The 24,876-nt window shown below is 60.5% G+C and overlaps 1 protein-coding gene across 1 annotated transcript; it reads left to right on the plus strand.

The window, feature by feature from the left end:
- Positions 1 to 1,891: 1,891 nt before the first annotated feature.
- NAPA (NSF attachment protein alpha) lies at positions 1,892 to 24,490 on the plus strand. Its single transcript, XM_042918665.1, has 11 exons — positions 1,892 to 2,138; positions 10,974 to 11,053; positions 13,729 to 13,845; positions 18,409 to 18,455; positions 19,810 to 19,887; positions 20,116 to 20,171; positions 20,281 to 20,365; positions 21,137 to 21,241; positions 22,292 to 22,360; positions 22,773 to 22,823; positions 23,710 to 24,490. The coding sequence occupies exons 1-11, from the start codon at positions 2,041 to 2,043 to the stop codon at positions 23,809 to 23,811; spliced, it is 888 nt and encodes a 295-aa protein (XP_042774599.1). The 5' UTR covers positions 1,892 to 2,040; the 3' UTR covers positions 23,812 to 24,490.
- Positions 24,491 to 24,876: the final 386 nt, after the last annotated feature.

The following is a 24,876-nucleotide window of genomic DNA, read 5'->3' on the forward strand; positions in this document are numbered from 1 at the left end:
CGGTCCGTTGAGCGTCCGGCTCTCGGTTTCAGCTCAGGTCATGATCTCACAGTCTCGTGGGTTCGAGCCCTGAATCGGGCTCTGTGCTGGCAGCGCGGAGCCTGCTTGGGATTCTCTAGCTGCCCCTCCCCCACTCATGCTGTCTCTGTCTCAAAAATAAGTAAATAAAAAACTTTAAATTTAAAGTCAGATGCTTAGCCAACTGAGCCCCCCAGGCTCCCCCAAGAACTTAGATTTTTTTTAAAAAGAATCTTAGTAGAGTGGATTTTAGATTTTCAGAAAGACTGAAAATGATACAGAAAATTCCCATATACCTCATAGGCAGTTCCCCTATTACTAGATGCCCTAGATGACTGTGGCACATTTGTTACAATTACCGAACCAATATTGACACATTGTTATGAACTAAGGTCCATACTTTCATTCACCTTTCCTTAGTTCTTACCTAATATTCATCTTCTGCTTCAGGATCCCACCCAGGATACCACATTACATTTAATAGTCATGTCTCCGTAGGCTCCTCTGGCTGAGACAGTTTCTCGACTTTCCTTGTTCTTAGTGACTTGACAGTGTTGAAAACCCTGGTCAAGTATTTCCAAGAATGTGCCTCAACTGGGATTTGTCTGATGGGGAGAGATGGGGAGAGAGACCACAGAGGTGAAGTGCCACCGGCTTCTCATTACTGAAAGTACACTATGTCACCGTGACTCACCACCGTAGGTGTTCACCTCAAGCACCTGGCTGACAACGCAGGTTTCTCCACTGGAAACTTGGTCTCCCCATTCCTTTCCCACACTGCACTCTGGAGGGAAATCACTGCGAACAGTCCCCTAAAGAGTGAGGAGTTTCGCTTCACCTTCTCAAGGAAGGAGTATCTACATAAATTATTTGGAGCTCTTCTGCATGAAATATTTGTTCTCCCCATTTTATTTGTTCGACCGTTCACTTAAACCAACGTGGGCTCGAGGATATTTTATACATTGGATTATAATCTCTTCCTAGTTCGTTGTATCGCTGGAATTGTTCCAGCTTTGGCCACGGGCAGCTCTTCCAGCTGGCTCCTTTGTCTCTTTGACATACCCTACCATTTGTGTGTGTGTATGACACACGAAATTTCCCTTTTGGCACTACGAGATGCTCCAGGCTCATCCTGTGTAATTTCCTGCCCAAGCCTCACAGCAGCCATTTATCAAGGAGCCCTGGTTCCTTTTACTGGACAATGGGATTAAAAACAACGATCTGGGCTCTGGGTGTCTGAATTTGTGATACGCTTGCTACAGCTTTTTTTTTTTTTTTTTTTAAACCAGAGACAGCCCTTGCTTAGTTTTGTTTCCCCGTCTAAGTACTTTACTGCCTTCCCAAACCAGTTTCAGTATCCGTCGGCAGAGGGCGCAAAAAAAAAAGCTAGTGCGGATGCATCACCGCTTACGCGTCTCCCAGTGAAGCACCACGCGAGATAAGGCGCGGAGGCGGGGCCTAGGAGGTGCGCAAGAGACCTGTCAAACCCGTACAGGGGCGGGGCGTATCTTGCGGCCTGGATCCGGAGCTGTCACGTGAGGGTCGGTGGTCAGCTGACTGGGGCGCAAGTTCCGCGGGGAGGTACCGGCCGAGACGGAGGATGCTGCTGATTGGTGGAGCAGGAGCCAGAGGGGGGGCACTTCGGGGCGGGTCTTTGACGGCGGGGACCACGATTGGCTTATGCGAGGCACGTGGGATATCGTAGGGCGCACCAGGAAGAGTGGGGTGTCCTACGCGGCTGTTTGCGCAAGCGTTGAAGCGGCGGCTCGCCGATTGGAGACGGTGAGTCACGGGGCGGTGTGCGGCGGCCGGCGGGGGCGTGGCCGGCAGGGGCGCACCTCGCTACCAGACCGCTGGTTGGCCGGCGCAGATCACATGGTGCCGGGCAGCAGGCGGCGCGCGCCGGTGCGACGTCAACGCCGCCCGCTAAGCTTCCCCCCGACCTGACTACCGCGGCCGGGCCTCGGCTGAGTACCCCGTGGGCCCGGGTCCGGCCGTTTGCTGAGTACGGTTGCGGCCACCATGGACAACTCCGGGAAAGAAGCGGAGGCGATGGCGCTGCTGGCCGAGGCGGAGCGCAAAGTGAAGAACTCGCAGTCCTTCTTCTCGGGCCTGTTTGGGTAAGAACCGCGCCGGGGGGTCGGCGGGGACCTACGCTGAGAGGACGAAGGAGTCATGGCCCGAAGCGGCGGAGTAGAGTCGCAGGGCCCGAGCCTAGAGAACGGAGGGGATTCCGGGAGGAGGAGCCACGGTCTAAAGTAGTAGAGGGGACACCGGCCAAGGGCCAGGGGGCCCGGGCTGTGGGAGCTCGGTTTGAGGAGAGACCTCCTGAGATGGTGGGAGGGCCGTAGGCTGAGGACAGCCAAACGGGCAACACCGTCTTGAGGCGGTAAGAGGACCCAGGCTGAAGATGGGCCAAGAGGCCGGAGCGAACCTGGGCCGAGGGAACATGGCCTGAGGCCTTGAAGGGGATCGGTTTGGGAGAGCAGCCGGGTCAAGAAGTCTTTTGGAGCTCTAGAGAACGTATTCGGAGGATACCTGACGGGCATAGTGGGCCCGGGACTGAGGACACCTGCCCGAGGGCTTGACCTTTCTCCAAGGCGCGCAGCAGCGGATTTGCAGGAGCTCCGGGTGATGGTGAGAGGGTCAGGCCCAAGGTGATCCTGGGAGTGATGGGGCGCCCAAGTCTGGGACGTCTGAGGGCGCTTGAGAGAAAGCTGCATGAACCAGAGAAAGAACCTGGACTTGAGGTGCTGGAGAGCATCGAGGACTTTCCGGGGGCCTGTCTTAGTCCATGTGAGCCGCTATAACAAAATAGCCTAGAACGGGTGGCTTGCGAACAGAAATTAAACTCTTAAGAGTTTTGAAGTCCAAGATCAGGATGTTGGCAGATACGATGTCCGGTGGAGGCCTGCTGCCTTGTAGACAGCCACCCCGTCACCACGTCCTCACGTTGTGGAAGGGGGTGACCTAGCGTGTTGGAGTCTCTTTCCTAAAGGCACTTCCCCCTTTGGGAGGTGACCAAATCACCCCCCAAAAGCTCCCATCTCCTCATGTCATCATCTTGGAGGTTAGGATCTCGGCCCGTGAAATTTGCGGGGGGACGCAGTCCATAACGGGGCCGATCTTGGACGGTTCCCATTTGCCTTTTAGAAAGGACCGCCGCAGCTGGTGTGGGGGAGAAGTTGGGTCGGGGAGTGCAGGCAGGGACGGTAAGGACACCAGGTAATATTTATAATTAAGTACTCGGATTCTGAGTCAGACCTGGGCCGGGCACTTCACCTGCGTCCTTGCGTTGAACGCTCACAACATCCCTGGGGGGCTGGACAGATTACTTTGTCCGGTTCCCCGGTAAGTAGGAGACCTGGTCTGTTTGATCCCAAAACTATCTTGCTGCCACGCTGGTTTCTCCCCGAGGCTGGTGCCCGTTTCTGGACGCTACCCTTAAGAAAGATGGGGGCCAACTTAAGAGGAATTTCTAAGTTAGGGAACTCCCAGCCCAGAACTCCTCCTTCCTCCCTGCCCCACATGGCAGTTTTCTCCCGCTGTTTAATGAATGCATCCCGGACCCTTCGAGCGCCAAGAGCAGTTGAGACGGTGCTGAGAGAGGAGTGGGCAAGGCGAAGGCAGAGGCACGGACGGGGCCTAGGAGCTGGGAGCATGGCAAGAGGTCAGCCCTCTCTCCTGGCCCCCCCGCCCCTCTGGAGCCAGGCTTCCGTGTGTTCAGCATTTCACAGCTGCCTTTTCTCAAGGCCCCCCAGTGGCTTCAGGGACCGGAGAAGGGAGTGTTGGGGCTCAGCCCATCCCTCATGCGTTTCCCTCCCCTTTTAGAACCATCAGGAGTGACGGCATTCCAAATTGAGAGGTCTCTGCTCGTGTCAACGGGCCAAGTAGGATAGCCCCCACCTGGGATCTGAGACAACCTCACATCCTTAGACGTGAGGGCTCTCTTTGTTCTTCACTGTTTCTGGGCTCCCAGACGCTAGAGGGCTTCTGTGCACCAGCAGCCCGAGAGGAAGGCAGTACCAGCCAGTTAGTAGATCAGAACTCCTTGTATATCTTCCTCTGGCTCTTTCCTCCCCCACTCAGCCCAGCCAGTGCACACAGACCTGGGGAGGGGAGCTGTAGGGAATGGGGGGGCAGCCCAAACTTCTTCTCTGGAAGCAAAAAGATGGAGATTTCCTGAGCAAAGCACAAATTGCGGAAAAGGATCGGGGAAGGGGTAGATACACTTTTTCCCTCTTCCTGCCCCAGGGCTTCAGATGGATCCAGAAACTTCCCTGCTGTGCCCTGTTTGGAACTGTGCAACTTCCAAATGGTGGCTCCGTTCCCTGGGGCTTTTCCTTGGCCCTGACGCCTCCTCCCTTGCCCCCCATCCCCTGCTGACCAAAATCCAAGAGAAAAACTTCTTTCCACTTGGATACTACCATTGGTAGGAAGTTTTAGCGTCTGTGAAATGAAAACCACAGCGATACCTACCTCATAGGGTTGCATGTGAAGCAATGAGCCTGATCTCTGTAAGTGTTTTGAGTACTTACTATTATTAAGTATCTTATTGGAAGTTGAGCTAGAAGCGCTGGAAACATACAGATGTCAGGGGGTTTGGTATACAAAGAGCGCATTTCTACGGATTAAATGTTATCAGTTCCCGTTTAAAACCGCCTGTAGGCATCAGCCACCCCCAGGAGCCCTGCCAGCTGTCAGGATCCACAGCTGAAAACTCGGTGTCCCTTGCCCAGACCCAGAGCACAAGTCTTTCCCAAGGGGATGCGAGGTTTCAGGGCTACCCGGCCATTGTTCGGCTGCACCCCCGGGGTTCTGCCTTTATTGACGGAGGGGACTGCTGCTTTCGTGCAGAACTTCCAGTGTTCCTGGGTGGGACGGGACGGCTGAGAGACAAAGCCCTTTGAGAAACATTTTTTAAGAAAAGGAAACACGTTTGGTTCTGGGGCTACAGCGAAGTCATGTTGGGGCGCAGAGGGGCGTCGGTCCGAGAACCAGAGGGGGACCTGCCAGGCCACGTCGGCCCCTGCCTGTGAGCTCACAGGAAAGCAGTGGCCGTAAATACGCACCTTCAGCAGGACGTAGGAAGGAGTGGGGCGGGTCAGAGGCCCTGGGCTCTGTGGAAACCAGAAGGTGGTGCCCCCCGGCTAACCTGGGGGTCGCGGGGGAGGTGAAACCCACACCGAGATTGGAGCTAGGTAAGCGTTTCTAGAACGTGCTCTCCCTGCCAGCCTGATAAGCGCCCAGCTGAGCACCTGCTGTGTGGTGGGCGCTCTCCCAGGTGCCCGTGCGCTTCCAGCAGCCCCGCCAGGTCCGGAGTCTTCCCCCCAGACACAGAGGGAACCGGGGCTCTCGAGCCGGGAGTCCGCTTCTGAGTCCAGGCCTCATCACGGCCCCCGGCTTTTCCAGCACCCCAGGTGACTCTAGAATTCCCGTTGCCAGGTGGCCGGCAGCCCTCGGACTGGATTTCTCCTCCTCCTTGTAATAGCAGCCGTTTGAGCACCTGCTCTGTTCTGGCCTCGGTGCCAGGTCCTGAGCACGCGTCGTCCCTCCTCCCCGCAGAGGCTCTTCCCGGTTCGGTTTCGTTGCCTCCATTTTACAGGTCAACAGACTGAGGCTCTGGGATCGCTAGCCCAAGGTCCCACAGTTATGAAAAGTGCCCGAAACTGATTTCAGCCTGGGTCTCTTGACCCCCGGGTCCATTCTGTTTCTGCTCTCCGTCTGTTACGGGCATGTCACAAGAGTGTCCTGCGATGGTGTCAGAACCGGGCAGTTAGTGTGTGTGACACTTTATTCTTTTGTCGTTCCTGGGGCCTGTGTTGGCCGGGCGGGGGGGGGGGCTCTGCCCCCAGGAGCTCAGACGCACTCGGCCCGGAGGAGGTGGTGCCCGCAGAGCGGGGGAAGCAGTGAGCGGCTCAGCTTTGCAGGTGGCATGGGAGGAGCTGCCCAGGGATCCCGCAGCTCTGGCCCTGTTTTCCAGTGTTCCTTCTGCCTGCGGCACTGACGGGGGGCTTCGTGGGGGGCTGGTTTAACGACTCCCTCCCTTGCCCAGCGGCAGCTCGGCGTGGCTGCAGCAGAGAGCAGAGTCTGCTTGTGGGTGAGGGAAATCCGCACGGCGGCGTTGGCTGTTCAATCTGGCGGAGAAGCAAGAGCAGGCAGGGACCTTGTCCATCTTCTCTCTCTCTCTTTTTTTTTTATGTTTATTTTTGAGAGAGCGAGAGGGGGAGGGGCAGAGAGCAGGGGACAGAGGAGCCGAAGCCAGCTCCGTGCTGACAGCGGCGAGCCCGACGTGGGGCTCGAACTCACGAACCGCGAGATCATGACCCGAGCCTCAGTTGGACGCTCAACCCGCCGACTCACCCAGCTGCCCCCTCCCACCCCCCTTCCTTATTTTCTTTTTTTTTTTTTTTTTTTTTTTTTTTTTTTTTTTTCAACGTTTTTTATTTTTGGGACAGAGAGAGACAGAGCATGAACGGGAGAGGGGCAGAGAGAGAGGGAGACACAGAATCGGAAGCAGGCTCCAGGCTCCGAGCCATCAGCCCAGAGCCTGACGCGGGGCTCGAACTCACGGACCGAGAGATCGTGACCTGGCTGAAGTCGGACGCTTAACCGACTGCGCCACCCAGGCGCCCCCCCCCTTCCTTATTTTCCAGAAGATACGGGGAAGGAAGCCTCCCAGATCTCCTGAGTGAGTGAGAAGCAAGGCAGGACCGGATCTCCAGGACCCGAGTCCTGTTTCTGGTCCCTGCCACCATCTGGCAGCGAGAGCTTGGGCAAGCCCCTTGACCTGTCCGAGCCTCAGCTCCCTCCTCAGTGAAGCAGGAGTAAAATACCCAAAGCCTTACTGTGAGGAACTCGGCGCTGCTTCAGGCAGGGTGCTTTGGGTCATCATAGTAACGTAGAGAAGATACATAGAACGGCAGAGAAGGTCAGGGTGGGGACGGGCCTTTGGGGTCCATTCGTCCCCACTCGGGACAACGGAGGATCTGGGAAACTGCGGCGCCGACGGAGGGCCAGTGGCTGTGGCACTGCGGGGAGTGAGGAGGACCTAGAAGGGGATCCACCTGCCCTGCCTCGTGAGGCTCGGAGCAAAGCGCAGGTGGGGCGGGTGGCCCGATGCTGGGAGGCAGGAAGTGCCCAGGGGACAGAGGAAGGAGCCGGGAGGCTCTGCCCCGCGGACCCCCCCTGGCCCGCGGCCCACCGGGCCTTCTGTGCGTTGCTGGCACGGTGCTCCCCTCTCCATATGGCAGTCGCTGGAGGTTGGTGGCTGCGCCTGGGAGCCCGGAGACTGCTTCCTCTGCCTGGGGAGGGGGCAGAGAGCAGAGCCGAGTGGGTAATTATAGACAGCCCTCCACCAGGCCGGTCCAAACCAGTTCCCTCTATTCCCGGCGTGGCTCGTGGCGTGGCTCGTGGCTGGGAGCCGAGCCGCCCGATGGGGAGAGCGAAGCAGAGGCAGCTTGGGGGAGGTCGGTGGGGGAGGGACAGTCAGCTGTCGCCTGTGCTGCCGCTGGGCTCTTCAGGAGAGGCCTGCCCAACTAGCTTTTCTGGATGTCCTGCAGGAGGCACGGGAGAAGGCCTGGGCTCTTCCGGCCGAGAGTTTGCCAGGCTCCCATGACGGATCTGAGCCCACCTGACCTCAGCGAGAGGCCCTGGAGTAAACCGCAGGTTTCCCTGCCGGGAGACAGCTTGCTAGAGCGCTGGAGCTGGGGGCTGCTTCCTCCTGGTCACTCTCTCTGCCACAAACCTCCCTGTTGCGTTAGAACAGGGCCCAGACCTTTCTCCCGGCCTCCAGCACGGGGGTCCCCTACCTGCCTGTTCGGCCTCATTTCCTACCGCTCCCTGCGCCGCAGCCATCCTGGCCCACTGCTGTTCCTTGACCTGGCCGAGCTTGTTCCTGTCCTGGGGCCTTTGCACGTGCTGTGTGATCGCTGTCCGGAATGCTCTTCCCTCTTTCCGTGGGTGGCTCCTTAGTCACCTTCGAGGACCGAGCTGAAATCTCACGTCCTCCCAGTGGCTTGCCCTGATGTGCCTGGCCAGGGAACCCCCTCCTCCCCCAGTCCCTCTCGCGCTTGCTTACTCCTCACGTTGCCTCGCTGACTTCCTGTTTGCTGAGGGCCAGGTCCTCCTCCTTTGTTTACTGCTGTCATCTGCAGCGTCTGGCACGGAGTGAGTGGAACAAATGGCTCGTGTTTGTTCCCCAGGTGAATAAGCAGCTATGCGAATGGCTCCTCCTTCAGGGCCTGCCGGTGACCCTGGGCAAGTCACTTGCCCCCTCTGAGAGCTCCATTTCCATTTCTGAACGGAGGGGATGGGACTCCAGGGGTTCCCCCTGTCATCGCAGGCCCCAGGTTACCGGGAGGAGGCAGGCCTGAGCAGACCTTAATCCCTCTGGCTTTCCCAGTCCGGCTAGAATGGTTGACCCGGAGCAGGCCTGGCGTGGAATCACAGAATTTCAGGCCGGCAGCTGACAGGCTTTGTGTTCTGTGTTCACTCTGTCCCGCTGAGCTGAAACAAACCAGCTGGGGCCGACCGTTCATTGTTGATCACCCGGCTCTGGGCCTCTCGGTGGGTCGGGCCATTTCTGCTTATCCGGGAGCCCGAGGTTTTTTTTCAGAGCACGTCTGAATCTGGATAGAAACTAATTGTTGCCACAAAGAAGGGAAGGATGAGCCAGGGGATCCATGGGACGGGGAGACCTAGGGTTTCGGTCGGTGAACACGTCCGTCCCCTTTCAGTAAGAGAATATTCCCGAGAAGGTCCCCCAGAGGATTTTGTAGCTAGGCCTCAAAGGACCCTATGCCCGGGAAGGTTCTTCGCCTCTCCAAGGCCCAGAGTGGGTTCTAAAGAAGTCACTCCGAACAGGGGCCCCAAGCCCAAGGTGTGTTGGGCCAGCTGGGGTGAGGTTGGCCAGGGAAGACCGCGGAACCGTGCAGAGTGAGTGTGGGAGGGCAGTCCTCGGGGCGCTTCCTGTGGAGCAGCGGAGGGTAGGGGACCGGCATCGGCACAGCCCCGGCGGGCAGAGACTTTTCATCTAAAGAAGAACCTTACCTGTGTGATGTGGAATCCCGGGCCCTGGATTCCAGCCCTGGCTAGCCTGACCAGGGGTGTCTACCAGCTGACACAGCCTGACTCGGAACAGGTCACCTAGGTCACCTAAAGCGATGGGTCCAGGTCAGCTTTTTCCCCTCCCGAATTCACCTGATCTTTCTGAATCACCTGGGACCATTGTTTGAAAAGCCCGATTCCAGGCCGCACCCAGCCCTGAGGGAAATCTTCAGGGGAGGGTGGCTGGGAGGCTCCGGTTTCATTACCGTGACCAGCTCAGCTCCCGTGACCCGGAAGGAAAGGACTTACTGCCTTAGCGGCGCAGAATGAAGGCGTGCCCCCAAATTCCACGGGGGGCCCCCCCAGCAGCCACAGCTGGGGCCGGCGAGTTTCCAGGGCCAGCGGACGCGGGAGAGGGGCAACAGGGAAAATGATCTGTGTGGCTTTGTTGCTGGAAAATACCCGTCTTCTGTTCTTCAAGACAAAATACCGGTTGATGTCAGTGAAGAGAGAATCTGAAATCCATTTGGTAGAACTGAGCGTGTGGGATTTTTTTCTACTGCTGATGTGGGCGGTGGGAGCTTGACCTCGTGGGCTGAGCCTGGTTGCAGTATTGGAGGTGGAAGGACAGAAACGTGGTGGGGACTCAGACGAGGTTCTAATGAAGGGTCCCCCCAGTTCAGGAAGAGCTTCATATGCACCGCCTGCGTGGGAGATCAGGAAGTCAGGGTGAAACTGCCCAAATAGAGCGCTCTTTTTTTCCCCCTCAATGTACTCCTTTGTATGTCTCTGGCCTCTACTCTTTTTTTTTTTTTTTTAATGTTTTTATTTATTTTTGAGGGAGAGAGAGAGACAGAGCACGAGGAGGGGAGGGGCAGAGAGAGAGGGAGACATAGAATCTGAAGCAGGCTCCAGCCTCCGAGCTGTCAGCAAAGAGCCCGACGCAGGGCTCGAACTCGTGAACCATGAGATCGTGACCTGAGCTGAAGGCGGATTCTCAATCTACTGAGCCATCCAGGTGCCCCTCAGGCCCCTACTCTTACACAATAAGTTCTTTGAAGGTGGTTTTGCCATTTTAAATAATTCTGTACTGAACATCCTTACAACTTTTCTGATTTAGTTTCTTGGGATAAATTGGCAGAAATGTAATTCATTGCTGGGCCACAGAACCAAATGTAAATCTTGGCATTTAAAAAGAGAAGTACTTTGTTTGTTTGCATTCTTCCCTGTACGTTTTAATAGGTAAAGTATGCAGATGATAAAGAATTCAGACAGTACCAGGGAGGCGTGCACGCGTGGTGATTAAACCTGTCTGCCACGCCTGGCCCCCCACCTTCTGTAGGGTTCCCGTAGACCCCACCTTCGAGAAGAATGCTGTGGCTAGTTTTTTGTGTACATCTGCTCAGTCCTGCAGTAGTAATGACACACGTGCAGGGTCAAGAGGTCTACACTGAAGAACCGCAGCGTGCGAGCCTTGGGATTAAGGCATTGGGAAATGGCCAAGGCATCCAGAGCTGGGCTCCTCCCCCAGAATGCTTTGCAGCCTCTTGGCAGAGGTGGGGTGGGGGTAAGGATTTGCAGAGAGCCTGGGAACCTGTGGTCACTGAGCGGAAGTGGAAGAGACTGTCAGAGGCAGGGCTCACGGGGAGGTTGGAAGGCCCCCCTCCCCGAGTGAGGGTGGCCCACGCCTCCCCCGGGAGGGCCCCGGCAGTGAGCGTGTCTCTGTTCCAGGGAGTGGAGGCCACAGACGCGGTCTCCCCTGAGCCCCCAGAGGAGGCCTGGGCTGCAGCGGGCTTCTCGGGGAAGTGATGGGGGTGGGGGCGTGTCTGCACTGGCCCCAGGGCGGGATGCTTGCTTGCTCTTCAACACCAGACGGGTTTGTCTCATCTTGCCCCTTCTTTCCCCAGAGGCTCATCCAAAATAGAGGAAGCCTGTGAGATCTACACCCGAGCAGCAAACATGTTCAAAATGGCCAAAAACTGGAGCGGTATGTGATCTTTGCTACAACTCCTTCGTGGTCGAGTCTCCGGTTTTCCCTCCGCTTCCAGTCCCAAAGGCCTGACCCAGGGGTTAGCCTCGCAGCACCACCCCCCGCCCCAACCCCGCCACCTTTCTAAGCCATCTTTGGCCTCAGAAGCCCATCGGCCTGCCATTGGCTCCTTTTGAGCCCACTGGGTTATTTTACTTGGGTCACCAGACCTTGGAGAGAGGTCTCTAAGGCTAAGGGTAGACAGATTAGCGGATCCAAATTGCTCTTTGAGGGGTTTCTCCTTAACCTCAGGACAGGTCAGCTTTCCCCGGAAGCTGTTCCCTAGTGCTTTCTTCAGTGCCTGAATTCTAGGCTCAGGGGTCCATCCCAGGGGTTCAGTTAACAGTAATTGTTAACCGTTTATGGAGAGCGCTCCTAAGCGCCAGGCGTGCGTTCTGTGATCGAATGAATCGGCACAGCAGCCCCGTGAGGGTCAGTACCGTCCGTGTTCCCGTGGCTGGAAACGGAGGCTTCGCCCAGACCCACGCCTAAGTTAGTGACGGAGTGAGAATTCGGAAGGCAGAGCTCCGACTCCGGAGCGGAGCACTTCACCTGCCCCCACACTGGCTCTGTGACCTTTGAAGCCAGTGTGACCTAGGTCTGGGTTGCAGACTGGCCGTGCGCCCCTGGGGAATTTACTCGATGTCTCCGAATGTGATTCCTCCTCAGTAGGACCACAGGGACGGTGGTCCCGACCCCCACGGGGCCATCGTGTGGACTCCCGGAGACATGGTGGCCGGGAGTGCCGCGTGTGTCCTTCCTGCTAGCTGCACTGCCTCCCACCTCGGAGTGGAGGGAAAGCTCACAGAGGACTCTGGGCAGCAGATTAGCAAACTTCAGGAGCAGCGAGGAGGTGCCCCCCACGGCCCTCTCTGTGTTCTCGCTCTGACTAGGGGAGGACGCAGCTTGACGATGTCAGGTCGCTTAATGCTGGAGGAGGGCATCCGCCCAGAAGAGAGCGTCCCAGGTCGTGCGCCTCCGCTTGGTGGGTGGAGGGTGATCGGAGTCGTGGCCGCTCTGGCTTCGGCCATGAGGTTGTGGTCAGACTCCTGGCGAGGCTGGAGCGTGGCTGGCTCCCCCGAAGAGAGGCTGGCAGGCAGGGAGGGGCCCCTAGAGGCCAGAAAGGCGGAAAGTCTGGTTGGGAGCTGCCAGAGGGCTCCAGCTTGGAGCGTCAGCAAGACGGGGTGAAGGAAATTGAGTGAAGACAGGTTCAGGTTTGGGACCCAAGGAGGAACTTGCTGACCAGAAGGAGACGAAACCTGAAACGGACCCCTGGAAGCAGTGGGGAGGGCCCTGGGCGGGACGGATCCTCCTCGCTTTCTGAGGATGCTTTTGGTTTCCTGGAAATGGCAAGCGTTCTTCCTGAACTTTCACAAAATACGTCGTGCGTAAAGCCACGTGCCAGGGATAATTTTATGCTCCCGAACTGATCAGGTGCCATCAGAGAAGGAAATATTTGTCTTAGAGTTTGTTTATTTTGAGAAAGAGAGAAAGCCGGAATCAGGGAGGGGCAGGGAGAGAGAGGGAGAGGGAGAGAGAGATTCCCAAGTAGGTTCCGCACTGCCAGCACAGAGCCTGACCCAGGGCTCGATCCCATGAACCTGTGAGATCGTGACCTGAGCCGAAGTTGGACATTGAACCGACTGAACCACCCAGGCACCCCAGGATATTTATTTTTCAGTCACATAGATGTTACTTTGCCCCTCAAATGTGTTACTCCCGCCCTATTCCTCTAGCCGTTCAAATAAAAGCCTTGGGCTGTTTTTCATTTTTCTCCAATGATGCTACTCTCCTGGACATTTTGCACTCAAGCCCTGCAAAATGATAAATCCTGCCTGCTGAGAACCTGGGCTGCTTTGTCTTTCCTGCTGCTCTGAAGTTGCGGGATGGAGTCAGGCCCTCTGGTCCCCTTCCGGCTCAGGAATTCTGTGATTCGGATCCTGCTGGAGGAGGATGAAGGGAAGCATGGGGTCAGGCGGAGGCTGGCTGAGCTGAAGGTGGGGGTTGGAGCTCCCTGGTTAGCACAGCCGCACCCCCATTCTCCAGCCCTGGAGGAGGACAGATCCCGTGGTCTCCTGCACGCCACAAGGCGATTTAGGAGACAGACGTGTGACCAGAATGGCTTCCAACTGGTGCAACTAAGGACGGGACAGACTGGGCTTCCCGTGTGGTCACTGCTACCCTCTGCCCATGGGCACTTGTCCCCGAGTTCCTGCTATCCCATGGGGCCACTGCTGGGCTTAGTTGGCGATGGTTTGTATATCCTTCGTGGCTCTCGGCCCTGCCTGCCTTCTCCTTGGATTTTTAGAAATGGTGGCCCTGGAAATTTCGGCAAAGGCTGGGATCAGGGCTGTGGGATTTTAGCTGGCCTCGGCCTGGCCCTCTCTTCGCACGCCCAGGGCTCAGGAGCCTCCCTCTTCCTCCAAGTCCACCTCACGGACTTTCCGGAGCCTTGGCCCCGGGGTCAGGAGGCCCGAAGTCGAGGCCTCCACCTCAGCTCAACCCAGGTCTGTCTCCCCCCCCCGGGGGCGCCTCTGCATTCTCGAGAGAGAGCCGCCTCCCCAGGGCAGTGTCTGAGCGGCGTCTGGTAAGTGGAGCCCCGCTAAGGCTGAGCTCACTCTTTCCTGTTCCAGCTGCCGGAAACGCTTTCTGCCAGGCCGCCCAGCTGCACCTGCAGCTCCAGAGCAAACACGACGCGGCCACCTGCTTCGTGGACGCCGGCAACGCGTTCAAGAAAGCTGACCCCCAAGGTGAGCCTCTGTGCGACGCTGGGCCCGGCCGCCCGCACACCAGCCGAGCGCTCCCGGGAGAAGCCCTCCGGTGTCCGCGAGGCTCCGGTTTTTTCCAGGGGCCAACACACGCCGGAGGCTGGCAGGAGGCTGGCAGGCAGACGCTTGGGCTTGAACCTCAGAATTGGCTCCCTTCCGGTTGGCATTTGCCTCCCGCTCCAAGCCTCCGCCTCCCCCTGCTGCTCGGTGTGCGCAGCCGATCGCTTCCCTCCCGAAGCCGGGAGCATTTGGGAGTGGGAGTTACATTGCAGACCCGCCGCGTGCCAAGGAGAGAGGAAAATCTGTTCTGTTGTCAGAATTAACATGCAGAAGGGGGTGGGAGGGGTTCTAAGACCGGCCAGGTAGGAGTTGATGCCGAAAAAGGAGCGGAAATTATCCCGACCTGGCTTCCCAACACGCTGGGGGGGAATCAGAACGGAGCCCGAGATGCGGTTGCCAGAGAACAAGTTACTTAAAATGCGGGAGTGTTTGGGGATAGGAGCCCGGTTTGGGACTGACTCATGGTGAGAAGACCGTTTGTCCCACAGCCCAGCGGGGACCAGGCTCTGGGGTTTTGTGGAGCTGGAATTTTAGTTCATTTTTTTCATCCTGGTGCCAGACACAGGTGGCTAACTTTTTCATTTTAGCAAGCGTGAAGACGTTTTCTTCAAGTGACCCCTCGTTGTCGCTATGCTCTCAGAAGAGAATAGGGAACGTGTGAATGTTTCAAGGAAAAGGAAAGAAAGAAAAGGAGATGCCGCACCTTGGAGTAAAGACCTGTCCTTCCCAAGAGAGTCAGAGAGGTGTTTGCACGGATAGGTGAGCGCGGGCCACACCCGAGCGCTGGGGAATTGTTGGCGGATCCGTTACCTGTACCCGGGGATATTTAGTTCCCGGTCGGGGATTTGATCAGCGTAGACCAAGTGGCTTTTCTGTGTCCCCAGGCTTGACCGGTCACTGCTCCGTAGCTGGGCATGTCACAGGTGTTGGCCTGGGGGGTCATGTGGTGGGCTCAGGCCTGGCCAGAACCAGAGCAGAGGCCTTGTGATGGGGTGGGCCACCGCAGGCCGCGTGGACAGTGTGACGACGACCCAGGGACGTCTGTGTCCGTTCCCCGCCCGCATCCCCCCGGGAACTCCCCACCTCAGCCTTCCCTCTGCCCCCTGGGAAACCGGTCTACCTGGAGAAGCTGCCTTAGCTTCTGGGGCCTTCACCTGCTGCCCCTGGGTGACTGGAAGGACTCGTTTCTTGGGCAGGAGTTGAGCGCCAGGCTCTGTGACACGTGCACAGCGCCGTTTGCTCTTTAAACAAACCTCGGCCCTTCCCTTGGACGGGCCCCCACCGGACGCCGCGTCCTTCGTCACCTGGCTTTCGATCTGAGCTTTTTCAGCTGAGGCTCAGCACGGCAGGGGGTGCGTTGGGTGCTAGGTTCTGGGCCGGGGGCTGTGGCCCCCATGCCTGGCCTTAGTAAGTGCAGAGGGTGGCCGAGGCGTCCCTGCCCCAGTGGGAAAGCAGCCGACATGGCCGTCGTGGAGCCCAGAGGCCACTTTGGTTTCTCCAGGGATCAGCAGACATGGTTTGCTGCCCTGGGAGCTGAGGCGGGGAGGGGGTGGATATGGGGTGGGAAGGACCTTTCAACAAGAGGGAACAAGAGGGGCAACGGTGAGGAGGGGACCCTGATTTGGGCAGAGCCAGGACTGAGTTCCTCGGCTGGAGTGCCAGGTTCTTGGTGCTAATCAGGGAGGGGCGTTGGGGCCGAGTCCCAGCACCGCTGCCTCGCTGTCGTCCGCCCCCGCAGTGGCTCACAGAGTGCGTGGCTGAGTGTGGTCTCCCTAGTCTGAACGGAGCCTGTGCCCCTGTGGCTTTGGGCACTCACTTAATCCTCTAGGCGTCTGTTTCCTGGCCTGGTGAAGCAGAGACCGAGTGTGAAAGAACGCACGGACCTGCCCGGTGCGGTACCTGGTGTGTGATAAGTATCTAGGAAGGGGTGGCCCTTGGCTCCCATCAGACAGAGGCCCGGCCTCCCCCAGCCGCCTCCTCTTGGCACTGCGCCTCGTGAAACAGAGCTGGAGGGCCCACTTGGAACCCTGCCAGGTTTCCCCGAGCAGGTGGCCAGCTCCCTGGGGCCTTGCTGGCCACCGCGCCTGCCTCGAAGGCCTGTGTCCTGTGTCAGCACCTCCTACGGGAGTCCCGGAGGGCCCTCCCCCGGAGAGGCGGCTGGGGCCGCTCAGGAGGCCTGCCAGAGCCAGCCAGGGGGGAAGAAAAGGATTCGGTGCCTGTCACCGCCCTCTCCCTCTGCGAGTCTGCCCAGAGTGCGGGCCGGGGGCAGCCTGCCCACCCCCTTGGTGGCTGGGGGTGCGGGGAAGTGATGCCCATAGCTGTCAGCGGCTCCCCGATTTCCTATAGCCACCTGATGGCCAGGCCCGGGGGTGCCTACTGCGTGGTTAGACGTGGTAGCGTCTCTTTTTAACCCATTCCACTTCCCCGTGGGATTCTGCGGTCTGCCCCTGTTTCACTGGGACGGGCTGAGTCCCAGGCCTGATACGGGCAAGTGCAGCCGGACGGCGGGGCCGCTGGAGCACACGAGGTGGGCCCGGGGCCCCGGGCCGCATGACTCCCAGTATGCCTCAGCCCGGCCTTCCCCTCTGGGCCACGGCACCTCCCACCCCCGTCCCGGGCTGGCTCCCGTCCAGGGGTGCGCCGGCCGCTCATCGGTGGGGTCCTGGTGACCGGAGATAAGCTGGTTGTATCTAGTTTGTCGGTGTCCTGCCTGCCGGCGCTCTCCCCGGGGCGTCAGCGGGCAGCCCGCTGCTTTCAGGGACAGCTGCTCCTGAGCCGGAGCAGGCGTGAAGGGGACTTAACCCCGTGAGTCCGTGTTGCCGCCTGGGGGGGTGAGCCTTCTGCCCCCGCTGCCACTGCAGGGACCGAGCCTTGGCGACAGCACTCGGGCCTGGTGCCAGCAGGCCCGTGGGGACAGCTGGGGGCCTCCGGTCCCCCTCCTGGGCTGCTCGTCTCTCACCGGGAGCAACCTTTGCCCCCTGGGCCAGGTGCCAGGCTGGGCTCCCTGGTGTTCCAGAAGGGGGAGCCACCGGCACCCCCTGGGGTGGAGGATGAAGCAGGGGTGGGAGGTGCGGAGCCGGCTCCTTGTCGTCCTTATTTTCGTCATTGTGCCGCGGCCCGGTGCTGGCTCGTCAGATCCAGAAACGCTCTGTTTCGAAATATGCACCTGTGTTAAAGTGAGACTATTTCCGGCTGTATTTTTTCTCCCTTTCCCTCTGCGTTCTCTCCCTTTTCTCTTCCTCTGCTTCCTTTTTGGTTCCTTTTCTTCTTCTCTCGCGCCTTGAGCTTTCAGCTGCTTCCCATCCTTGACCAGAATGGTTCTCTGAATCCTTCCGGCGTCCCCAGAGGCCTTTCAGAATTGGATCAAACCTGCAGACACTCCTTCCCCCAGAGTAGGGCTGACAGACACCCACTTTTTGCCTGTAAACTTAGGGGACGGGGAGCTTGTGGACTCCCTGAAGGCCCAGCCACAGTCTGAGGCTAAGAGCCTCTGCTCACCTGTCTCCCTGGGTCATGAGACCTTTAGGGCCCTGAGAGCAGGCCAGGCTTGGCTCCTCTGTGGCCCCTCAGCCCAGCGGGCCCGGCTCACCGTGGGGGACCTTGGGGGTGGACCAGGAGCCTTGTGGGTACCCTGGATGGCAGGGGCCCTTCCAGGCCCACCCCAGCACGGAGCCCACATCCCGTGTCTGTCCGGGCTCTCTTCCTTCCCCCCGCACCTCCCCCAGCACCCTTTCTTCTGAGTGCATTAAAAGAGATCCAGCCCGAGAGCTCATCTCTGTCTGCTAGAAAGTGCCTCCCACTCATGCCGCTCTCTCTCCTCCAAATAACGTGTCAAAAGAGGGAAAAAAAAAAAAAGCAATAGCCGAATTTAAGGTCTTGGAACAGGTGGTGCAACAAAGGTAGCCGAATTCTCTCTCTCACGGGCCACCCTGGTGTTTGCTTCGTGGGGGACACCTGTGGTGTGGGGAGCTGGCACGCGGCGGGTGAAGGCGGGCGGGGAGAACAGAGGGCTGTGCTGAATGCTGAGAAAATGACGGGGATTCCAGCCAGAGGGGCCTCGGGGTCCCGCGTGACGGGGTACCAGAGTCCGGGTGGAACCTGGGCGTCCCTCGGGTGTCAGGCTTGGCCGTCCCTGGCCAGGACCCCTTGTCCTGGAGGGCAGGGCCTCAGCGGGCCTGGCTCAAAACACCCATGGGAGCCTGGCTGTCAGCCTGACCGTGTCCGGTCCCTGGGGCTCTGGGAAGGTGGTGGCAGTGTGGCGGCCTGAGGGAGAGGACAGCCCTCAGCAGGTAGCAGTCCGCGGCGCGGTACGTTAGTCTGAGAGCCTTACTTGGGGCTCAGGTGTCCCTTCACCTCCCCTCCTGCCACGGCCACGGCCACGAGGGCACAGCGGAGCACCTGCCCTGCTTTCTCCTCCTCCTTCTGGCTTCTGCTGAAATAACTTCTCTTTCTCGTTTCTCCCTGCTTCCCTTTTTCTCTCCGCAGAGGCCATCAACTGTTTGATGAGAGCGATCGAGATCTACACGGACATGGTAAGGGCCACTGCCTGTCCCGTCCCCCCTGCTCTACCACCTTGCTCCAGCCTGCCCTCCCTGGCGCCAGCACTAGGAGCAGGTTGTGGGGGGGGGGGTCACCTGCCCCAGCCTGGCTCCCGCCACAGCACAGGGGAAGTTACATCTGCAGGAGTTACAGCTATCGGGGGCCTTTCCCCTTGCTGGTCCTTCCCCTCCTGCACCCCATTTGATTAGCAGGCCAGAGGGGAGGCGGGGCCCAGAGCTGGCTCAGCCCCTGCCCTGTCCCCGGGGAGCATCCCCACGACGGATGAGGCCCAGAGGCAGCTCCACCAGGGAGCCAGGACCAGAGACCAAAACCAGGCTCCGGCTCCCATCCGCTCTGCGTTTTGCCGCTCCACACTCTGCCTCTGTCTCGCCGGACCCCTTCCCCAGGCCGGAACCGGGTCCTACCTCCTACCGGGTCCAGTACCATACTGGAGTGTTGTAGTGAGAGCGGCGACAGCGGCTGCCAGATTCCCTCCGCTGAGTGGGTCAATCCTCCCCTGCAACGGCCCCGTGAGGTGGAAAGTGTTACCCCATTTGACGGGGATGGGGGGCCCAGACAGGCAACGTGACTTGCCCAGGGACACGTGCCTGCGAACAGCAGTTGCTGAGACCCAAAACTAGGCCTCGCCGAGCCCGGGGCTCTGCCCTTTCCCGATGTCCCTTGGCAAGCGGGTGTCCGTAGACCAGCCCCGTGTGCCAAGCGGCCGGCCGGGAGCCCAGTTCTGCGGGCCCCTCTGCCCCCCGCCCCAGGTAGAAGCTGGTAGCCTGTGCTTAGCTCCTCTGGAAGCTAGGGCCGTCCCTGGGGAGAGCCGTGCCTGTCTGCGGGGGAAGCTGGGGGTTGTTGGCCTGTGAGGGGGCCGTCTCCACGGCCACACGGGGGGAATGGGAGGCCAAGAAATTCCCGTGCAGTGTGGATGCTCGGACCCACTTTCTGCAGGGCTTTTACTGGGTGAACTGTGGGCTGGTCGTTCCCCTAATCTGGGCCCCCTGTCCAGCGCTTCCTCAGGCCGGGGCCTCTGCCAGGTACCTGTGCACCCACATTATCTCTGGCGTTGCCCCGCCCACCTGTGCCCCTGTGGACGGGATGGACACGGAGGCTGCGTGTGGGGGGCTTGCCCAGGGTCACCGCATCGGGCCAGCACAGAGACCAGGCCTCTCCCTGGAGCCTCCTGTTTAGGGCCCCTCGGTGCCTTCTCGTGCACACCTCACCGGTGGCTGAGGGCCAGGAAATCCCCGGCTCCGGGGGCCTAGAGGGGCGAGGAAGGGCTGGGCTGGGGTGCTGGGGACGTCACTCGTCACAGATGGCCCCTGCCCACATCCCACCCAGGGCCGATTCACGATCGCGGCCAAGCACCACATCTCCATCGCTGAGATCTACGAGACGGAGCTGGTGGACATCGAGAAGGTGAGGGGGAGTCGGGAGGCCCTGCCTGGCTGCCGGGGGAGCACTGCGGCAGCCGGGCCCCTTGGGCCGGGGCTCGTGTCCGCTGGGGGAGGCCTCCGGTGCCTGGGTGCCCGGAAGGGGGCATGGGGCGTTGGCCGAGCACGGGTCAGGCAGGGGCTCCTGCTGTGCCCCAGGCAGGGCCGGGCCCGTGGCGGACAAAGGTTGCATCGCTTCCCTGTGTCTCCTCAGGCCATCGCCCACTACGAGCAGTCTGCAGACTACTACAAAGGGGAGGAGTCCAACAGGTACCAGGCAGCGGGCTCCCCCCGCCCTCCCCAGCCCCCTGGAAGCTCCTCCCCCCCCACCGCCACCGCCACCGCCACCGACTTCTGCCTCTGTCCCCGCCCCGCACAGCTCAGCCAACAAGTGTCTGCTGAAGGTGGCTGGTTACGCGGCTCAGCTGGAGCAGTATCAGAAGGCCATTGACATCTATGAGCAGGTGGGGACAGGTGTGGCCCGTCGTCCCTGCACCCCTGCACGGTGCTCCCTCCGTTACCTCCCCCCTCCCCGGCGCTCCTCCTGTCCTCCCTGGCAAAACTCTCCACCCACCACTCCTCGCGGCGTCGCCGCCCTCTCCTCTCTGCCCTCTCCCCTGTGCGCGTCTCACGGAGGGCTTCCTGGGAGGCCCAGGGAAAGGGAAGAATCGCGGAGGCCTGGGGTGGCCGGAGGTGGCTGAGCAGCCCCCAGGAGGCGTGCGGGGGGGGGGGACGGGAAGGGAGCGACCCACGGGTGTGCAGGCTCCCCTGGGCTGGGCGGGGCGGGCAGGGCGGCTAGGCTGTCCCGGTAGGTTCAGCGCGGCCAAGAGAAAGGCAGGCAGCTGGCCTCGGAGGGGAGGGGGGCGGGCGCCGGCTCTCAAGTTCCCGCCTCCTGCCACCCCTCTGCCCACCAGTGTGTCTGCCTCCCTCAGGCCTGACAGTGGGGCCACCGCCTCCCCGTCATCTCGGCTGCCTCGGCGGGGGGGGGGGGGGCCACGGACACCTGGCTTCAGCCCTGTGGCAGCCCACCCCCCTGTGACACACTGCTCTGTGGCCGCCCGCACACCATTGGCTGACTTCTCTGGGCTGGTCCTCGGCCTCCCTGCCCTTAGTGTCTCAGGTTAACCGGGCTTCAGCCTGGACACAGACGCACTGACCCCAGTCCCCCCCCCCCCCCCCCCCCCCCCCACGGCTGCCAGCCCCGAGCTTATGGTGCCACCTGCACATGCGCACAGGTGGGAACCAATGCCATGGACAGCCCCCTCCTCAAGTACAGCGCCAAGGACTACTTCTTCAAGGCGGCCCTCTGCCACTTCTGCATCGACATGCTCAATGCCAAGGTGAGCGTGGCCCCGTGGGCCCACCCAGGGCCTCCCCCTCCTCCCAGTGGCCACCCCGGAGCCCTGGGTCTGTCATTAGGCCAAGGCCCCTCTCGGCAAGGGGTGAGCCCCTCCCTCACGTCCGGTGCCTGCAGTCAGCTGTGGGCAGGACACGCTCGTTCTCACTGACGTGTTTCTGTTCCTGTTGTCACGCGCCCGGCTCCTGGCTCACTTGGTGCCAGGCTTTTTCTTCCGTGAGAGCACGTTTTGGGTCCTTACTGCGTCCCTTGAGGTCGGCACCACTGTTACCCCGTTCTACAGCTGAGGATGGTGAGGCCGGAGCCCCTTATTCAAGGCCACAGGGCTGGATTCCAGATCTTTCTGACTCCCAGAGTCATGATTTATACTGTAGCTCGCGTGCCCACACCACCCGTTTTCAGGGCTTCTCGGCAAGAGCGGAGCCAGTGCTGGCTGAGGGGGCGGGGGATGGCCTAGCCGGAGGAGGAGCTGGAGTCCTCGGGGTCCGAGTTCGGCATTTCCTGGGGTCTCCGGCCACCCCGCCCTCAGCCTCGGGGTGTGTCTGAGCATGGCCGCCAGCCCCCGCTCCCGCTGTGGGTGAGAGCTCGGGCTTTGCTGTCGGGCCAGTCCACGTCCCCGCCCCCACGTCCCCTGTGCCCCGAGCAGGTCATGGCGTTTCCCCGCTTTCAAAACGGGGGTCCCCATCACGTGACCCTCCCCGGGGCCTCATGGTGGTTAACTGAGAAGTGCCCAGCACCAACCCTGGCACATAGGAGGTACTCCTGCGAGGCAGTTGGTGTTTGCCCCCTGCCCTGGGCACCGGCCTGGGAAACCCTTCCCGCTTCCTCCCCACAAGCTGTCACTGCGGCCACGCTTGGCCCGGCACAGCCCCACGGAGGTGCCGCCAGGCACGGAGCCAGGTGACGCTGGGGGAGGGGCACAGAGAAGGACTCGGGGGCCAGGTGTCTCCAGGTCCCCTTGGCTGCCAGGCCGGTGGCTCCGATGGCCCCTCTTCATGAGCTTGTCCCCTCTTGCCACCCTTGTGACGTTTAGCTCGCCGTCCAGAAGTATGAGGAGCTGTTCCCTGCGTTCTCTGGCTCCCGGGAGTGCACGCTAATGAAAGTGAGTGCCGGGTGGGCTGGGGGCGGCGGGGGGGGGGGGGGGGAGGGGGGGGGGCAGCCGCGGGCTCCAGCCACCGTAACTGCCGAGATCTGTGCGGTGGTTCCTAAGGGTGTCCGTCTTTGTTTTGTTTTCCCTCCTGTGCCGTGTGGGCCTCCGTTTTCTAGCTGGGAAAAGTAAGGCTCGGGTGGTGGCGGAGACGGCAGAGCTGGGAGGCCGCGTGATCGCACGCACGCACGCACATGCCTGCATGCACACGCACAGGGCAGGACCGGAAACTACCCCTTCCTCCCGGCACGGGAGCCCCCTGACCTGCACCGCCGGGTCAGGCGTGGATCTAACGGGTGGATCTAATCCAGGTCAGGCGCGCGGCCGGCCTTGGCCCCTGACCCGTCTGCCTGCCATTTTCTTGCAGAAATTGTTAGATGCCCACGAGGAGCAGAACATTGACAGCTACACCGAAGCGGTGAGTGGCCGTGGCGGGGCCCGCCCTCCTCAGACACTCTCTCCTGGGAATCCCACCCACCCTTTCTCTGGCCCCGGCCCTGTCCCCGGCTGTGAATTCCTTTGTCCAGTCACCCCAGAATTCTCCCAAGGAGCCCCAGAGGTACAGGGAGGTGTTCTCCCCACGTTAGAGATGATGGCAGTGAGGTGCGGGGACTCATCCTCGGCCCCTTGGGGGCAGAGCTGGGATGCAGCCCCGTGTGTGTCTGCCCCTGAAGGCCAAGGTCTTTGCAGCACTCGGTGCCCCAGGTGAGCAGCTGGGAGGAGCAGGGAGGGAGGGGGACGAGTCGTGGAAGGGCTCCCTCTTCCAGCACCAACCTCCGTGACAGAACCACCCCACAGAGGTGTTTCTTCCTTTCCATACTCTGTTCTGAACATTCTGGAACTCTGTTGGGCCCAGGTCGGGTCCTGATCCAGTCGTCTGGACTCCCATCTGTCAATCACGTTTCCTGGGGGCCCTTCAGGAATCCTACACTGCTACCGATGACAGAGACCAGAGTCCCTCCGGTCCATCCTGCCCCGGGCGGTGGGTGGGACACGAGGAGGATCAGCCACGGAGAAGGGAGAAGCAGGGCCACGGCAGGGCGACAGGCCCCCATCCCCGTGGCGTTCGGAACAGGCCGCCCTCACGCAGCCAGGCCTATTTCCCACCCAGAAAACAAGGAAGCTGGACCGTTCTATGCCGCAAAAATCTTTTCTTTTCCCGAAGGCAGCCTTAGAGGGAACCCCCCTCCCCTCGCTCCTCCTCAGAGAGGCTGGCCGGGACACACCCAGAGAATCTGGGACTGGGGACAAGGAGGGCGTCAGGGCCGGCTGCGCCCTCTGCCACCTCCCCCGCTGTGTCGCAGGTGAAGGAGTACGACTCCATCTCCCGGCTGGACCAGTGGCTCACCACCATGCTGCTTCGCATCAAGAAGACGATCCAGGGTGACGAGGAAGACCTGCGCTAAGCACCCCCAGCCCCCTGGCACCCGTCCTCCTGCCCCGTCTTCTCTACCCCCGCGCCCCTCCAGCGCGTGAGCCCAGAGACGTGGGGCCGAGACCTTGGCTGCGAGACCTCCCCTCCCTTCCCGCAGAGGAGTCTCCCCAAGCCGCGGTGCGGGCTCAGCACTGCCGCGGGGCCCCCGAGGCTGGGCCTGCCGGCCGGACAGTCCCCCTCTGTTCTCACTGCACCCCCTCGCCTCCTGCCCGTTTATTTAATCCCCCCCCCCCGAGGTGCCCTTCTCTACCCCAAACACAGAATCTCTGACACAGACCTGTTTGCTGTGGGTGCCGCCAGGGGTGGGGGGGTCAGCATCTGGTCCCCCGCCTCCTGACCAGCTGAGTCGCAAGACTGGCTTCAGTCTCTCCCACCTGTCCTCCAGCCGAGCCCTGAGCACACGTAGCCGCTGAGATTTGCTCTCCCCGTGGGGGCGGGCTCCTTCCCCTCCGGTGCCGGGAACCCCCACGACGTCCTGCAGCCCTGACCTCTCAGGATAGACCGCAGGCCCTGGAGCTCAGAGGGCCGTCCCCGCGCCCACCCTGACATCTGCTCCTTCCCTAGTGCTTTGAGGTTTTGTGGTCGGAAGCTGCAGCTGGCCTGAGAAAGAAAAATAAAAAAGAACACTTCGCATGAGTCTCTCTTCCTCCGCACCTCTGCTGCCCCGTTGTGTCTCCGGGGCTGGTGTCCTGTCTCCCTTCCCGCCTGGTCCCCACCCTGGGCTCTGGGCACGCTCTGTGGGGAAGAAGAGGGTGAGTGTGACCGGGATCCTGGGCTCAGGGAGGAGCCGCGGGCTTGGCATTCTGGGCGCACCTGCCTCGATCCAACGTTCTCCGGGTTCTGTGGGCCTCGGTGTCCTCCCCTGGGACAGTGGGTGGCCGCGTCAGCCTCATCTGGCTGGAGGGATGGAAGGCAACGAGAGCAGCAGTAAGGGTGGGAGAGGCCCACCGAACCTCTCGGCCTCCCCTCGTGTCCATGTTGCCCTGAAAGGAGGGTTGAAAGCCCCGGTGGCATGTGTTGGGGCCCACTGAGCTCA

The sequence above is a fragment of the Panthera leo genome, chromosome E2 (genome assembly GCF_018350215.1).
Source record: "Panthera leo isolate Ple1 chromosome E2, P.leo_Ple1_pat1.1, whole genome shotgun sequence".
Lineage (NCBI taxonomy): Eukaryota > Metazoa > Chordata > Mammalia > Carnivora > Felidae > Panthera > Panthera leo.

Bases quoted from the DNA above. Each gene is read 5' to 3' on its own strand.
- NAPA (XM_042918665.1), top strand. From the start codon at position 2,041: ATGGACAACTCCGGGAAAGAAGCGGAGGCGATGGCGCTGCTGGCCGAG. The intron at 18,456-19,809 runs GTAAGGGCCACT...CATCCCACCCAG, and splicing joins TCGAGATCTACACGGACATG to GGCCGATTCACGATCGCGGC. The intron at 22,361-22,772 runs GTGAGTGCCGGG...ATTTTCTTGCAG, and splicing joins GGGAGTGCACGCTAATGAAA to AAATTGTTAGATGCCCACGA.